At 38.5% G+C, this 16,598-nt stretch overlaps 6 protein-coding genes across 6 annotated transcripts; 3 read left to right on the top strand and 3 right to left on the bottom strand.

Moving 5' to 3' along the window:
* Window positions 1-301: 301 nt before the first annotated feature.
* On the top strand, window positions 302-2,222 carry LOC138123542 (protein phosphatase 1 regulatory subunit 21). The gene is made up of 4 exons (XM_069038298.1): window positions 302-481; window positions 544-852; window positions 915-1,142; window positions 1,191-2,222. The coding sequence occupies exons 1-4, from the start codon at window positions 422-424 to the stop codon at window positions 1,575-1,577; spliced, it is 984 nt and encodes a 327-aa protein (XP_068894399.1). The 5' UTR covers window positions 302-421; the 3' UTR covers window positions 1,578-2,222.
* On the bottom strand, window positions 1,652-2,252 carry LOC138123544 (iron-sulfur cluster assembly 2 homolog, mitochondrial). The gene is made up of 2 exons (XM_069038301.1): window positions 1,957-2,252; window positions 1,652-1,906 (listed from the first exon to the last, which is right to left on the bottom strand). Exons 1-2 carry the CDS (start codon window positions 2,250-2,252, stop codon window positions 1,729-1,731), a joined length of 474 nt encoding a protein of 157 aa, XP_068894402.1. The 3' UTR covers window positions 1,652-1,728.
* A 32-nt stretch (window positions 2,253-2,284) lies between these two features.
* On the top strand, window positions 2,285-2,991 carry LOC138123545 (protein FAM136A). The gene is made up of 3 exons (XM_069038302.1): window positions 2,285-2,465; window positions 2,516-2,734; window positions 2,787-2,991. Exons 1-3 carry the CDS (start codon window positions 2,379-2,381, stop codon window positions 2,901-2,903), a joined length of 423 nt encoding a protein of 140 aa, XP_068894403.1. The 5' UTR covers window positions 2,285-2,378; the 3' UTR covers window positions 2,904-2,991.
* Window positions 2,979-5,253, bottom strand: Sse (extra spindle pole bodies like 1, separase). Its single transcript, XM_069038292.1, has 9 exons — window positions 5,114-5,253; window positions 4,816-5,064; window positions 4,448-4,767; window positions 4,271-4,395; window positions 3,989-4,220; window positions 3,632-3,939; window positions 3,392-3,559; window positions 3,197-3,342; window positions 2,979-3,142 (listed from the first exon to the last, which is right to left on the bottom strand). Exons 1-9 carry the CDS (start codon window positions 5,199-5,201, stop codon window positions 2,979-2,981), a joined length of 1,800 nt encoding a protein of 599 aa, XP_068894393.1. The 5' UTR covers window positions 5,202-5,253.
* A 40-nt stretch (window positions 5,254-5,293) lies between these two features.
* Window positions 5,294-13,903, bottom strand: LOC138123535 (general transcription factor 3C polypeptide 1). The gene is made up of 12 exons (XM_069038287.1): window positions 13,186-13,903; window positions 12,568-12,755; window positions 12,386-12,519; window positions 11,853-12,333; window positions 11,631-11,799; window positions 11,367-11,580; window positions 6,576-11,003; window positions 6,380-6,524; window positions 6,093-6,325; window positions 5,853-6,042; window positions 5,710-5,797; window positions 5,294-5,661 (listed from the first exon to the last, which is right to left on the bottom strand). Exons 1-12 carry the CDS (start codon window positions 13,757-13,759, stop codon window positions 5,549-5,551), a joined length of 6,957 nt encoding a protein of 2,318 aa, XP_068894388.1. The 5' UTR covers window positions 13,760-13,903; the 3' UTR covers window positions 5,294-5,548.
* Window positions 13,904-14,097: 194 nt separating this feature from the next.
* Window positions 14,098-16,556, top strand: LOC138123539 (reticulon-4-interacting protein 1, mitochondrial-like). Its single transcript, XM_069038295.1, has 7 exons — window positions 14,098-14,380; window positions 14,433-14,670; window positions 14,723-14,868; window positions 14,921-15,079; window positions 15,129-15,418; window positions 15,470-15,884; window positions 16,117-16,556. The coding sequence occupies exons 1-7, from the start codon at window positions 14,333-14,335 to the stop codon at window positions 16,315-16,317; spliced, it is 1,497 nt and encodes a 498-aa protein (XP_068894396.1). The 5' UTR covers window positions 14,098-14,332; the 3' UTR covers window positions 16,318-16,556.
* The last annotated feature ends 42 nt before the right edge of the window (window positions 16,557-16,598 follow it).

The following is a 16,598-nucleotide window of genomic DNA, read 5'->3' as shown; positions in this document are numbered from 1 at the left end:
GGGGATACGTCAAAGCTGTTTTCGCAATAATCAATCAAAGGGTATAATAATATGGGGCGCTTGCTTGTCTCACAATTTGTCCCGAAATCTGTGACAAGAAGTGAGATTTTGTGAAGTTAGCTTCAATTTCGTCACGTCTTGGCTTGAAGTTGTAATGAGTGTTAAAAATAGAATTGAGAATTGAAGTTTGCTAAATATAAATATACAGATACCGAGTTCTTTGATATTGAGTACAATTTTAATTTATCAGAAGATTTTGCGATTGCGATTTAATAACTGTCATATTAGCGCCATCTATAGGGTTTAGTGTGCGCGGGTCTTTAGCTCGTCGGCGATGTCATCCCCGTCAAAATTTTCTAACCTAATTATGTGATAAAGAAAGTAAATAAACTGGCAAATAACGGGGTAATTAGACCTAAAAATGGACAAACCGAGCGATTTGGAAGTGAAGTATCAAAAACTGGCCGCAGAATATTCGAAAGTGTGTTAGATTTGAATAAATAATGGAGGGCGGATCCGCTCATTATCGGCTTAAATTTGCAGGTGAGATCGCAGGCGACGGTGTTGAAAAAAGCCGTTTTGGATGAGCAAGCCAGAAACAACGAGTTGAAAGACGTTGTGAAGAAGCACGAGCAGAAGATACGGAAGCATGACCAAGAAATGGAAAGTGTAACTTTTCGAAATGAACAGCTCACAAAGAGGATCTCTGTGTTGCAACAGGAGCTCCAAGTAAACAGTCATGTCAAAAAGGGTAAAAACAAGAGCACTGAGAATATTCTTCAGTCAGATACGAGTGTGTTGGATGAAGAATTGCAAAAGAAAATTCTTGAAAATGCCCAGCTTGTGAGCAGTGTAAGTATAAATTTTATTTTGAAGAAATACAGTTTTTGAAATAATTTTCACTGGATTTTTAGATGGCAGATAAAGAGTATGAATTGAGTGATTGTAAGGAGAGGATAGCATGGTTAGAAATGAGATTAGATAATTGTGGAAAGGAGGTACAAGAGAAGGAGTCAAAATATTCAGATGAAATAGCAAAGCTGAAGAAGGGAAAATATGAAGCTGAGAAGAAACTTGAAGAAATTCAACACAAGAATTTAATGAATAATGATGTTCAAAAACCAAATGATGAACAAAAAGAAGTAATTCATTGTTATATTGATTGGCAATTTATAAGTAGAATATTTTAGATCATATTTTGGAAAGAAGAGGCAGATAGGTGGCGCTCAGAGTGTGAAGTTTTGCGTTCAAAACCCCAGTCTAATGAACAGCTGACTAAATATTATGAATCACAGTTGAGGGAAATTTTAGAAGCTAAGCAAGTGGCTGTCTCAGAAACTAAAACTTTGTGGGGAGAAAATGAAGCTTTACAAGCAAGATTGGAAAACTTGGCATTGATGAATAAAGAACTGGAACAGAGCCTAGAGAGAAACAATGAAGAATTGATAATTACCATAGAGAATTACAGAGATCAATTAGATGCGCTGACTGAACATTTAGCCGCCCAAAACGATAAAATTGCAAAACAGTGTGATGAAATTGAAACATTAAAACATAAAGCTGCTACTAGAAAATGAACATTCCCTGAATGAATCGGTAAATGTATAAATTATTTATATTATTGCCATTGTATAAACTGTAAAAAATGCAATTTATTTAAGTTGAACATATTTATTTACATATTTGCAAAAAAGTTCTAAATAAATAATTGCACAAATTCAGTTCATTTTAGTCCAATCTAACAGCAAAAGATGACCCACATGAGCAGCCTTGCTCGGCTAATGGATTATTAACAATTCTAAATGATGACTTGATCAGTTCTTCGCGGTAGTCGACAGTTGCGCCTCTGACAAAATCTAAAGAAGTCTCATCAATCACTATTTTGGCTCCACTTTTCTCAAATATCCTGCAGATTTTTTTTACTTTAATGCATTAAAGAGCGACGTTCTAACTTACTTATCGTCTTCGTTAATCTTTGAATCTAAATCGAACTTGTACTGAAAACCGGAACATCCTCCCCCATCTACGCTAACTCTTAAAAATTCTTCAGACCCCTTTGTAATGTTTTTTAGACGTTGCACACAAGTGTCAGTGATAATCAACTCCGCTTTCACATTCTCCAATGGTTTTATCACGGGTTTGGAGTAATTTCGGTACAAAATATTCTTCACACTATTAATTTCCAACGGCAAAAGCCGTCTGCACAAACCTGACATTGTAAATGTAAGGTTATATTTTGACATTTCTGTCATGTGAAATTTGGGGGGTGTGTAAGGTTACGTCACGTTACAAAGTTAGGTTATAATTTTATAACCTCGCGCATTTCACGTTTTTAATTTTCTTATCACAAGACCTAAATTTTAGCAAACACGGCCAAAATGGTTGAGCAGCAAAGGCAGAGAATTGAACAGGAGATGACCAAAATGGTCAACGAGCTTGATTTGGAGTACTTACGCAAAATGCAGGTACTTTTCATTAACAAATACTCTAAAAAATGTTTTCAAATAATTTACAGGCAGAGATGCATCGGTGTGCTGCCAGGTGCTGCGACAACCGTGAGATCTCACTAGAAAGCGTACAAAAATGTGTCGAAAACTGCGCTTCGCCGCTCAATTACGCGCAAAATTATGTCCAAAAAGAATTAGAACAGCTTCAAAATAAACTGCAGAGGTGCGTTATGGACTGTAACGACGATATAAGAGTGAAAATGGGACCAAATCCCACAGAAGCAGAGGTTTGCATACAGTTCTATTAGCAATGTTTGTGATAAATATGCTTTGTTTTAGATAAGTAAATTCACGTCACTCTTCGAAAATTGCGCCAAGAACTGTGTTGATAAACAGTTATCATTCATGCCTTCACTTTTGAAGCGAATTAAAAGTGAGCTAGGGCGAAACCAGTGACCTGATCAGGTGGTTTAATAAGTTGCCAGTTTTTTTTTAGTGAAAATTTATTATGAAAAAATTATAAATAAAGTTTTATTTAACTATCTTGACTGGTATTCCTCTAGCCACACAAGAGGCTCTTGTTAAGTAAAAATTAAGTAGGTGAGATTTTTTTGCCAAACTTAAAGCTTTTAACAGTTCAGGCTCTTGGATGCAATTGCCAGACGTGACTGCTAGATTTTTATCTGAAAAATCAACTAAAAAAGTTACACTTTAGCATCTGTTTCAGTGAATACATATTTTCGCATCACCTTTTTCTCCCTTTTTCCATTGAGTCTTATCCAAAGTTTTCCAATGAGGCTTATCAGAATTGGGAACCCACTGACTCAAGAACTCAGTTGTTAAAACGTCTGTATCAAGATCAGTGACTTCCCAAAGCATTCCAACAATGCAAGGACTAAAAGAATACTTTTAAAAATAATGAAATGTACTAAAATCGGTTTTACCTGCAGGCAATCAAGTACATTTGATAGGTACTAAACATTTCGGTTTGGGGCCCTATTATATTTAATTGCGTACTACCGCAACCAAACAATAACACAATAGCGTTGATGCGAATTCGCTCGACTTTATACAAAGGAAAGAAATGCGAGCCGCTACCGTGACCGTGATAACTAACGGCCAACAAGAAAAATTGTTAAATAAAAATGTACAAGTGGCGTAACATGTGGATAGTTTTCACTTACGAGAATATATCTCCAGAAACAAGCATTTTTTCAAATTGCTCTTCAGTCGGTTTAGAACCGGCAACTCCCTGCCAGCTGGGTAACCAATACTCGTAAAAACTAGTAATGCGATTTTGCATGTTTCTTAAATCCAAATCGGGATTGACTATGTACATTCCATTTTCCGGATTCTGGACGATTTTGAATCCATTTTGGATGGTCGCTTTGTGTTCTTGAAATAACGCGTAGGCCAAATGCAGACTTGGCAGTCTTGATACAGACACATCAACAAGTATATCCATCATTTCCCATGGAAAACAATCTAGACTCTAACAAGAAATATTTTATTTGCTACTAAAACAAGTGGGATATTCTTACATCATCAATGATCAAAATTAGAGGATGTTTTTTCTGTTCATAAAGTGACAGCTCATCTGCCAAACTCCTGCAAAACCCGCCCAAATTTCTTTGCAGCGTTTTATTTGCGCCACTATTTGGAATTAGTGTTTGTACTGCGCTCCTCATTTCAGTCAACGTTAATTGCTGAGCGCCCTTTACTAAATACTGCACAATACTTTGAGTTTTCTCATCTAAATTAAACGATGGCGCTCTACAAAATTAAATAAGCCAACAATTTCCAACAGTGCACACCTGACTCACTCAGCTTTAAAAAATTCTTTGATGCGTTTTTGTATTTTGATTTCCAGATCATTATTAACATATTTACCAATCATAAAACACTTCCATTCTTTTAAATATACATTTTGTAAGTCTCTAACTAGAATCTAGAAATGTTTTTAAATGATAAAAATAAAAGATCAAAGTGTAGCTTTTTACTCTTAAACGATCATCAAGAGACTGCCTCTTTGAAAAATAATTTTGTTTCTCAGGTACACCTCTGAAGTGTGTTTGTACTTTTGTAGATGTTAATGCGCTTTTATTATCAGATATAATGGAACGAATTTCATTAACAAATTCAACATGGGATCCTGTGACACTATCTCTAGGTGCTTCAATATTTACACAAAATGGTTTTGGTTGGTTTGTACCACAATTAAAAACTGAAATATATAAGGAATTTGTGTAGTGCTTATTTGGATCTATTTCTACATTTTCTTTCGGATTAAAATGTGGTGTTAATTGTACCAAAGTCCACTCTGTAACAAATCAACTCAATAAAAACTTTATCACCTGGATTAAATTACCTGGCGGCATTTCTCTGATTTTAGCTAACATTAGATTGACGTTATCGCCAATTTTGGTATTCGTACAAGTCGCTGCGACGTGATTTTTACATAATGACAACTGTGCATTGTCCGACGCTGAAACTAGCATTTTTTCATAGCGTAATACCGTTTTCATTCGCAAACTTGGCACGTGTGATTCGACTAGATGATATATTGCCTCTAATTCATTAGTTTGCATACAATTGTGTGCTTTCATGCGTTCTACACCTAAAACACTGAAATAGTTGCTTGTGATCAAAAATTTGTAATTACATACTTTGACGGATAGGCCCTGATGGATAGTGCACATTACTAAGTTTCTCTAAAATTTCTGTCAATTCTGGATTGTTTTCTTTATTTGCCATCGCAAAAATCAATGTTCTATCGTTCAATACTAATCAAAAATTCAGATAATGGTTGCCGGCACATTTGACAGTTAATGACGTTAGTTTAAAAATTCAAATTTCTAGTAACTTTATTTTTTATACAAGTACAAGTTTAGGACGAACCTCGAACCCGTGCTGTTGTTCACATTTATTAAAATTCGCAGCACTTTATTCGAAACAACAGTGAAATCTAAACTTACTTAAAATTATTTAACAAATTAATAAAATTTACACAGGTTTTAGTTTAGTTTTTTAAGCTAGTATCTAGTAATTTTTTTATCAAAGGTTGGCAAGACTTGCTGCAGCGCCAAATTCAAACACGCAACCTAATACTCATTCAATAAAACACCAGCATCCAAGAGGGATCCGAAACATAACCCTGAGAAACTTGTCGGTCTTACGAACATTTCTTCAAAGCTATCCAGACAAGTTGCTTTACCTAAAATCGCAAAATGTAATTGATGAATCGAGATTTTGAAATTCTTACTGTCTTCAATCGAATATCTTGTAGAAAAAACGTTGTTTTCTAAGCTATTAAATAAACAGATTTCAACACAGCCAAGTTCTTGTAGTACCTTGAAAAACATTTTATTAATTAAAGCCGGCTATTAAAAAGTGAGACCGACGTACCTCCAACAAAAAATAAATATCGACGGGTTTGATATAATGAAATACTTCGCACAACGTCAAAAATGGAATGTTTGGCAAATCTACACAACGAGAAAGAATTATACACAGCCATTCGTGGAAGAGTTCGTCGTTGAGCGAACCATCGAGTTTCGTCCACGGCCTCAACTGGACTTTTCGCGGTTCCGTCGAGCTAAAACACAAGATTAACACACAATTCAACAAAAAACAATCACAAAATACTCGAGTTTTTCTCCAATGAGCGATTTCAATTTTTTCATTTCTTGTTTTTCCTTCGATTCGAAAATTTCTCTTTCGTTCGGAGTCAACATGAAAGTTTCAGTTATCCACTCCGTCTGATGCTCGTGATGAACGTACAGGATCGAAGCGACGCCGGTTCTCAAAAGTACACCGATTTCACACAAAAAGTCCAACAATTTTACAAGATCGAATCCGACTCGATTCGCAAACCTAGCCTGTTACATAAACAAATTAAATCAATGACTAATCCTAAAAAAAGTCAAACTTGCCTTTAGGTCGCGTGCCGCCACACCCAACTCCTTTTTTTCTTTAATAAAATCAATCAAATTTTCGGTAATTTGGATGTCGTCTTCTGTTCCGTTCAAATCCTCAATGAACGTTATGATCTGATCCAACTGGGGCTGCTTTATTAAACTACAAATTAAAAAAATTATTTCTCTGATGTGAACAAACAATATTTATTACTTTTGAGTTGCCCTTTTAACTGTGTCAATTTTCGAAGAATCCGTCACTTTTCTCGTCACTTCGTGACTCTTCAGTTCTTCCAAATCTTCAATTATGAACTGCTGCAACTTAGGATACTGTATAACGAAATGTTCTTTCATTTTTTCTATAGTTTCGTTATCTGTGTCCAATTCAGGAAATCTGCCCTCGTTGAGCAACATAATCAAGTCAGTAATGTGCGGAATTCTCCTGTCTTCTGGATCTTCCCCCTCCGCCATCATTCCCTCTTTGATCTCTTCCAACGACGGAAAGTCACCTTCTTGCGCCCTCTTTATGCAATTTTCCATCCCGCTGGAGTAATTTTTAATGTACCGCGTCTTGTGACTGTTCACTTCTTCGTCATAGTTCGGCCGAATTTCCTCCCAAATCTCAGTTTCCCACAGTTTGAAGGCGTCATCGAAAGAATCCTCAGACTCAGCGGTCGAGTCGACACTCTGCTGTTGAATAGTTTGTATCGCAAACACCACCTTCGATAGATTCTTCATTAATTCCTGTTGGTCCATAACACTCGTATCCTCGACGTTCTCGACGAACCTCTTCAAATCCTCCACAGTCTCGCTCCCTTGCGCGAATTTTTTCAAATCAACGATCATCGAACTGATGTAATCATTTATCTCCGAACTGTCGCTGCTGTCCAGCATCTTCTTAAAATTCAACTCTAAATTGCCTTCGAGCAAGTACGGCACTCTGAAAATCAGATGTCTGACGTCGTGTTTTATTTCCTCGACGTCTTTCGTGACGTCCTTGTCTTGTCTGCTCTCGTGCGCGACTCCATCGTCCTTGTTCTTATTCTTCGTCCCGTTCTTCTTTTCGTGTATCTTGTCCAGATAAAATCGAAATCGTTTGGCCAGTTCGTCTATGACCTCGTCGTGATCCGCCACTTCGGGATTTAAAATAATACCCATCTCGGGGATTTCGAAAATGAAATCCGCTTGCTCCCAGAAGCTGTAGATTTCGTTGAACACTATAAAACTCCCGACTTTGGAGTTGACTTGCGCCTCCACAATCGCCACGAATTTTTTGTAAGCTTCGCGGAACATCCCTATCGTGAAAGTCGTCGACTTCACCACGTTGTAAAGATGGGAAAACTTCAAAGGAGTCGGCCAATTATTATCCAAACCCTTCCCCTCGTAGTTCTTGTTGACGACGAAAAACTGGTCCTTCTTCAGTTCTGCAACAGCGGTTCGTATAAAGTCGTCTCTGAACTTCTTGTAAATTCTCGACAAATAGAAAGTCCATCCCACGCTATTCTTCTTGCAAGCCATAGAGCAATGCACGACCGACTTGATCGTATCTTTAGTCACATCCTCGACAGTTTTAGGATCTGTGTAGATCACAGTGCTGTTCGCCTCTTCGGCACTCTGCAAAATAGCCTCAAAATCAGAAATGTTTGACTCCGAGAAGAAATCAAAAGTTGCAAAGTAACCCAAAAGCAACAAATTCATCTCCCTCTTGTGCTTATGTATGTATGACATCAGATAAATGAAAGAGATGTACATCTGCGCGTCGCTGATTTTAATGTCGTATTTGTATCGATTGTGGATTTGGTCGAAGTATTTGGCGATCGTGTCCGAATTCAAAAAATTCTCGATGTTGCTTTCCATGATTCTGATGGCTTCGTCGTTCGTCAACAAAACATAAATTCTCCTCTGGATTGCTCTCGCTGTCTTGTTCTTGCTTTGGGGGTAGAGTCGGTGCAGCACGTCTCTTATGATGTTGTACGGGACAAACTGCTTTTTGAATTCTGGACACAAGAAAACTGACGCGGCGCGACAATATCGCAACAACTGGTCCTCGTGCTCGTCCCAGTCGACTCTCATCGCTGGATTCTTCTTCATTATCGACTTATCGATGGCGTCGTAGTACTCTCGAACGCGTTTCGTCCGCGGCGCGATTATCTGCCTCACAAACTTCTTCTTCGACGATCTCTTCACGATGATCGACTTAACGTTGGGCTTTTTTACTGGCTTCAGGTAGACTTTGCGCTCGGGGGCGCCCCCTTTCGCCAGCAAATCGTACTGGATGGGTTGCGGCAGGGCTCGGTCGAACTTCTCCTTCTTCAAACCGTTCACTGCCGACTGCACGCTGGTCGCGGCTTTGGTGTCCATCTGACCGCTCCACACCCAATTCCTCTTCACGAAGCTCCAAAGTGAGGAGTCGAGACCCGCGGCGCCTTTTCGGTCCCCTGGGACCCTCCCGTTGTCGTTCGCCACGGCCGCCTCGAAAGTCTTCGCGCTCAGAGTCGCCGCCATCGCGGGTTTCGACGCGCAATCCTCGATGGTGACGCACTGGCCGTCCAGGACTTTTCGCTTCCCCAACTGGGTGTTCATGCAAATCCGCAACATCTCCGACCAGTAGATTTCCACGTCGCTGCTCGACTTGAACTCGAACAGCACTTTCTTGTACTTCTTCTCCTCGATTTGGTTGTAACCGGGTTTGCTGGTGCAAGTGTCGTACAGAGTGGCCTTGGAGTTCAAATAAATAAAGACTTGATCCTTCTCCTTGAAATTGCGAAGCCCCATCTGCAACAACCCGACGTAGCAGAGGTAGCAAAGGATCTCGTAGATGCTGTGGAAGTATTTTCGCTTGTGCAACAACACATTTCTGACGCTCACTGGCAAATACTTCAGCAGAAAGTGTCGCTTGATCGGGTGGCTCAGATACTCCTCCAGTTCTGGTATTTCGTAGGTGATGTTGTACAACTTGACGAACACCGACAGCGGCATTCTCAATATGATGTCGCAAGCCAGAGCCCAGCCTTTAGGCCAATTGCTGTGTTGAGGCAGCGCCGGAATGAACATCTTCCAGCTGACTTCGTTGCGGTACACCGGCGGCATGTCCGTGATGTCATTTTGCGACATCTTGATCTTCAAACTCTTGCACAGCTCGAACACCTGTCTGTTGCTCAACTGTTCGCTCTCTGTCAGTTCGCGAATGACGTAGAACAAGTGCTCGTGCAGGACCCTCAATCGCACAAACTTCGGATTGTAACCGTAGCCCTTCCCCGCGTTCCGGTTGCACTTCAAGTTAGGCTCGATTTTGGCGCTCGTCAGTTGTTTCAACTCGACGATGCTCTCTTTGACGTCGGTGCTGCTGAACGGTGACTCGATTTTTTTCTTCACCGTGATGGTTTTCTGGTTGTGAGCTGAGCCAACGTAGAATTTCAATTTCAACTGTTCTATCGTCGACTTGATGAAACTGTGGTGGGCGTCAGTGTCGGGGACGCAAATAAAACTTTGGGTGCGAGTGGTGTTCTTGCCCGTCATCACCACTTTGAACACTTTGATGTAACCTTCGTCAACTAACTTAGACAGGATGGAAATAATCGACTTTTTGCAAACCTTCTTGTCGTAACCTTCCAAATATTCTTCTCTCCGTACGTCTTTGAACAGCGCCCTCACGTCTTTCACCACCTGATCCCTGTAGACATTGTTCAAAATCAAATTGGCCCTGCTGATGTATCTTTGTGTCAAACTGTCATCATCAGTGGCGTACACAGTTCCCAACTTTACAAATCTTTCCGGTTTGGTGGAACAAAATATTTCGATCTTGATGCCTTCCTCCTCTGTAGACCACTCTATTACAGGATTGGATCCCATGAATTTCTCCATGACGACGTTGTTGGACACTTCGACTTCGATCTTGGGTTCCTGTTTAGAACAGGCGACATTTTCACGCTTTTTCTTGCCGTCAAAAATCATGAAGCGTTCAAAAACATTTTTCAGTTTTTCGACGCACTGGTTGGTCTTGTGCGATTCGTTCAACATAGCCTCGGTGAGATAAATTTTCGAGATCACATCGACGTGACAATTGTCACTGTGCGGGTTGGAGAAATTCTTCGTGATTTTGATTATGCGGTGTCCGTGGAATTGTTTGGAAATTTTCGTGTCTAAAGTCACACTGTCCAGTTTAAAGACTATACAATTATCAGCTTCCAAACTCTTTTTTATCTTAACAGTTGTTAAAAAATCGTAAATAATTTTGCCGAAGCCGTTTTGGAATAGTTGAATCACTTTGGAATAGTCGTCTCTCTTTAGTAAAAAATCATCCCATTCGCTGATGTAGTGAGCGAATAAGTTACTCTCGATTAGAAGAATTCTGTCTCTTCCCTTGTTAACGATGTCGTAGATCGTCACTTCTTCAGAAATTGTGTCTACGGTTTCGGTTAAAAATGCGGTGCAACAGAAAGGTTCGAAATCTAGTTTAAATTCGGTGTGCACCGGAACCACTTCCGTCGGAGTTTTTGTTTCTGAATAAAAATTGACAGAATCTGCGGTTTTATTCTTGTAGCCTTGAAAAACCGACGACAGAGTCTCCTCCGTAAGCTGATACTTCTTTGGTTGGGTATCAATTTTGCAGTCTGAGACGGCGTGACACTTTGCAAAAAACCTGAAATAATCATGCGTTTGAAAAAATTACTTTTTTGTTCGACACTGTCAGAATTTGAGAATTTTCTCCTGTGTGAACGGATTTTGATGAATTTGACAACTTGTCAAAACGAAACGTCAAGCTAATTTTAAAGATTTTCAGCCATTTGGAGCCTTTGGGTGGGCTCGTCGAACAAAAAAACGTTGTATTCAACTCGTTCTTGTGTAATTTGCGCTTTTTTGGCACTCGTGGACCTGGCCCACTCATGCCAAATTACACACGAACTCGTTAAATAAATAACTATTCGCTTCTGACATTCAAATTAACAAATAAAAACAATAAAAAAATGGGTGGTGATGTGAACAAATTTCAATTTTAACGTACTTCAGTGATTGCTGCCTTCCTAAATCTATTTTGTTGCTGTCGATTACATTTCTCAGCAGTAATTTCCGAACCACCATTCTAACAGAATAAAAATCCATGCTAAAATGGTCATGGATTTCTTGAATTGTAACTCCCACTGGACCGCTTGAGAAAATGTAAAGGAAAATATCGCGCAAGATTTCATAATTAAAATATTTATGTCCGGGGGAATCACCTAAAAAAGAACAAGGTCACGTACGTCAAAAGCGAAATTTTGCACTTTACTCTTCTTCTCTTGGCGCACTTCTTTGGCATCTTTGGCCTCCATAATCGCTGTTACGTTTGCACACGGATCCAGCATGCGTAAAACTTTGATTTGTTTTTCTTTTTGTTTATTTTTATGCAAATACTCGTGCTTGCTAGCATTTGGGTACAACTTTCTGTAGGGAAAAGCCTGCAAAAATATACCGAGTGAAAAAAAAAACAACAAAGACGGTAGTTTATTACGCAGATTTTAAAAAACTTTCGAAAATCCGCCGTCTTCACCAACTTGATGATGGACACATTTCTGCCAAAAATTTTTCTGAACTCGGACAATTCAACCTGGTAGTTCGGTTTCGTTCTGAGCAAGTTAGCAATTCGTTCCATGATGACGATGTGTTTGGTTTTTCTTTTGTTGTAAAATCGGGACAAGTGAACTAAACCACCGGAAATGTTTTGTTGCAAGGCGAGAGATTTTAAACAGAAATTTTGATGGACTATTAGAAAATGCTGGGTCAACACTTTTCTGTGGTGGTAAACTTTTTTATTATCGTTAACTAGTGACATTCTGCCTTGGGTGATTTCACCCTGGTCTCGAGACCGTCCTATTTTCTCTAGCATGCAGTATTCGAGATCTAACAGGTCAATGTTTGGATCGGTTTCTTCGTTTATTAACGTTTTATTGCGCACGGCTTGGTCAGCAACAAATACAAGTTTCTGGTCGTACCTACAATTTCACGTTAAAATAAAACAAACGGCAAGAATAAAAGAAAACAAACAATTTTATGGCCTTTTCCATGGAAAATTTTCTTACGCCATTATTTTCTTTTCTTGTATTGAAAGTTGAACAGGAGCCTTTGACTTCACTACCATTGACGGAAGCCAAAGGATAAATATCCTTGAACTCTATAAACTACAAAACATGTTACTTAAATGTGTAAATGGAGAAAAAAATACTCACAGGTTCAACAAACATTCCTGAATCTATATCTAAATATTTGCAACGATCAAAAAATATTAACTCCTCACGAGGTTCTTTCAGAATGTAAAAATTGATACGTTTGTTGTTGCAAATCATTCTCCATATGCGGTCGGCCACAGTTTTGTTTATGTTATTTGGAAATACATTTCTAAGACGTTTCCAAAAAGCTGAGAAATATGTTCACATGTTAGGTAATAGTTATTTATGTAACAAGTGAGTAAAGTAATACTTTTTTCCGAGAAGGAAAATTTGCCGGACGAGCGGACGGCAAATCCGCCGAGTAAAAAATAAGTTACTTTACTAACGAGTTATATAAAAAAATTTTTGGCGCCCGTAAGTTTAAATTTAATTTGACAACATCTGTATCACAATTTATGAATGACAAATTTTATAATTGCGTTAAAAAATTACACGCTACAGTACTTTTTTTAACACAAATGCGTGAAAAAATGAACGCAAATGAATGAAAAAACCTGTGCATTAATTTAATAACGAACGCCAAAAAAAATTATAAATCAAATGATAAAGTGCGTATTACTTATTTCCGCTAATCCAAATGATAAAAAATAAAATTAAAATAAAACATTTGAAACAAACCTTCAAGAGTGATTCCATCCAAGCCCTCAAGGGCAATCTCATCTACCACATGAAAACTCAAATCCAGCTTTTTAAAAGATTCATAATTACACTTTTTCTCATCATTAAAAAATAAATCGGTCTTGAGATAAGAGCGATGCACCAAATACGCGTTACCCCTGTCATCCACTTTAGCAAAATGCAATTTATGTTTCTTTCCAGCGACATTCTCCTGTTTCTTCTCTTCCACATCCATGGGTTTCACAATTTTGGGCTTACGCGGCTTTATCATGAATTTATTTAGAAAATAAAACTTCTTACATTTTTTGGGAGCGACGGACTCGGTTTTAAACACATACTTTCGTTTTCTTGTAGCAGTTTTGTCTGCTGGTTTCGCGGCAGGTTCATCGTCCGTTTTGGTATTAGAATTTTTGGATTTAGCTTGATCGTAGCCTTCGACAAAATACTTCGAATATAATTCGTATTCGGCCTCTTCTGGATCAGAACTCTCTTCACTCGAAGAGTCTTTCTCAGCACCTCTTTTTCTCTTCTGACTACGCGATTCTTCAATCGGTTCTTCATTTGTACTAGCCATTCTATCACCAATTAATTAAATAAAATTCAACAATTTAAAACTGTTCACGGACACATCACATAATAAAACAATCCAACTACAAATTACCAAAGATAATAAATGTGAGGTTATGATCATTGATATGAAAATATGGAAGACGAAAACAAAATATGTGGCGACGTTGCCAATTGCTGAGAATACCAAGGAATATTTTTGTAGGCTTTCCTAAACTCTAATACAAATAAATGATACACTAAAAAAACACATAATCATGCTGTTTTAATAACAGAATGTTTATAACAATCTCTAATGATCTTATTTATTTATTTTTTGACTCCCCCAGAAGCATTCTGGCAACGCTTTTTATATCCTGTCAAACTTGAAACGTCAAAAAGTCAATTATTAAAATTTTTACAATTTAATTTCCTTGACAATAAATACGACTGATTGTTGGGGCATTATTTGCTACAAAATTATGTGGAAATTACGCATTTGTTTTTGATTTTGTTTTTACTTCGTGCCACTGAGATGGCGGTTATGTAACACAAAAAAAATCATGTTTTTTATTTTTTAATTTCAGAAAAATGCTCTAAAATGGACGAGGTTCTGTTTAGAAGCTCACAAAGACTCGAAAATTTTCAGGTACGACTGATTTAATTAAAGCGCAAAGTATAAACTGTCTGTCATCTTGTAGGTACAATTGAGTCTCGCCGCATCTCAAAGTAAAGACATTTTACACCAGTATTCGGAACAAAGTAAGTCTGCAATTATACAAGCGTGGAATAGCTCACATACAACGCAGTTAAAATCACATGTAAATGAACTGTGGAATTATATTGTAAAATTGGGACTAAAACTGCGAGAAGAACTGTGGTGTCGTCTTGACCCCCAGGCACTCTACTACAATTTAGTCAAAGTTTTTTGGAAAAAATGTAAAATGGGTGATACATTTATAAAAGTAGAGACACTGTATGTGATTTGTAGGGACAAAGCGCGACGTTTGTTTTTTAAGTGCAGGATTCATTTGTGGGAGCATTGTAGGAGTCATTTTCGCGCTTTCAATAAAGAAAAAAGGTTCAGTAATCCGATACATGCAAGCAGTGCAATGTGTCAATTACTTGGGGACAGAGGTATAATTAATTTGTTAACAATATCTTCTGGTAACAGCATTTTTGTTAATAGTCGGCGATGGTTGTGGAAAACGCGCAAGCTCCCGACGTGTGTAGCGAAAATGACGTCATAGTCACTGTAAAAGCAGCCTCAGTTCACGTAATTGACGCTGAGATTTGTAGTGGATATGGTAAGACTTTACGTAAAATCCTCCAGAGAATATACAACAAGGTGTGTCTCATGACTAATGAATTTTTGCGAGACTGACCACATTTTTAAGCGTTCGAAATACGCCTTACCGGTGACTTTGGGGCGGGACTGCACTGGAATTATCACTGACGCAGGCTCAAACGTCAAACGGTTAGAAGTAGGCGACGAGGTCTGGTTAACGGTTCCGTTTTGGTACGAGGGTACTCTGTCTCAAAGCGTCATCGTACCGGAGTTTAGGATAGGGCGAAAGCCAAAAAACATCGGATTTGAAGGCGCTTGCAGTCTTCCATACGCGGGGACTTTGGCCCTGAGCGCTCTCAGGGAGATCGAAACCACTCAGGAAAACGCACAAGACAAAAAGTATTTTTAATTACCAAGCTTTTGTTATTCAGTATAATTTCTCATTGCAAGGTTTTTGGTGTTGGGGGGTTGTACTCCCGTGGGATGTGTCTTGATACAAGTTTTGAAACACTGGAAGGCTCACGTCACCACAACCAGTACCAAACGCGCGATGCCTGTTGTCAAAGCTCTAGGTGCTGACGAGGTCATAATCTTCCCTGAACCGGTCAAAACTGACGGAAAGTCGATTCTTAGCTTAGAACTACCCCAAGAATGCTTGAACGCGTTTCAGAAAGAACTCGAATTAAAAGAGAGATTTGATTTTATAATAGTCACGAAAAACTGTGCTTTGACAACGAAGAAATTGGAAGATTTTTGCAACGGGAAAATGGTCTCGACGGTGCCCAAGCAGCGGTATTCAGACAACTGTGGATTTTTGGGCGCACTTGTCATCAGAGGATACATTTATCTGAAGTCCTTATTTGAAGTGAGTAGGTACAGTCGGAACGTTATGGATGTGGATTGGGGACTTGTCGTTAAGTTGGCACTACCAGCAAAAGTAACTAGGCGCGCCAATAAGGTTATTGGAATTTATGACAGATCTCAGTAATGTACAGTACAATCATAAGTTTTAAGCGACCTTAAGTTTGACAATCCATATCCAAAACATTTCGAGTATAGCATTTTTGTTTGCTTTTTTTTTAATCACGTCGTTGTAGAAAGTATCCGGAATTGCTTTTAACGATTTTGATGAAGGCCACATGTGTTTCGTAACTCTGGACGAGTTAGCAGATCTAGTCGAAAACGGCAGTCTTCAGACAGTTGTGGACAAAGTGTTTCAACCCCAAGATATCGAAATAGCCTTGAACCACATCCAATCATATGACTCTATTGGGAGCACTGTCATAACGTTTAGATGATCTTTAGCGCAATAAAAGCGACAAACTAGTACAAAAGTAATTTTTTAATAAAAAAGAAACGCCAAAAACTATTTTAACATTAACGGAACGGTAATAATTGAATGTCTAGAATTAGTATATACAACAATTTTGACTTAACGTTTCCTATTAAAACTGTGCCTTTTTGTACTGCCAGTAACGTTATTTATTTCATAAATCCTATTGTTTACAAGTGAATGTTAATAAATAATTTGTTAGTAGTACTTTGATAACTTGCCTGATCCCGGTGACACCACCAGAAA

The sequence above is a fragment of the Tenebrio molitor genome, chromosome 2 (assembly GCF_963966145.1).
Source record: "Tenebrio molitor chromosome 2, icTenMoli1.1, whole genome shotgun sequence".
Lineage (NCBI taxonomy): Eukaryota > Metazoa > Arthropoda > Insecta > Coleoptera > Tenebrionidae > Tenebrio > Tenebrio molitor.
This window is presented reverse-complemented; position numbering and strand designations above follow the sequence as displayed.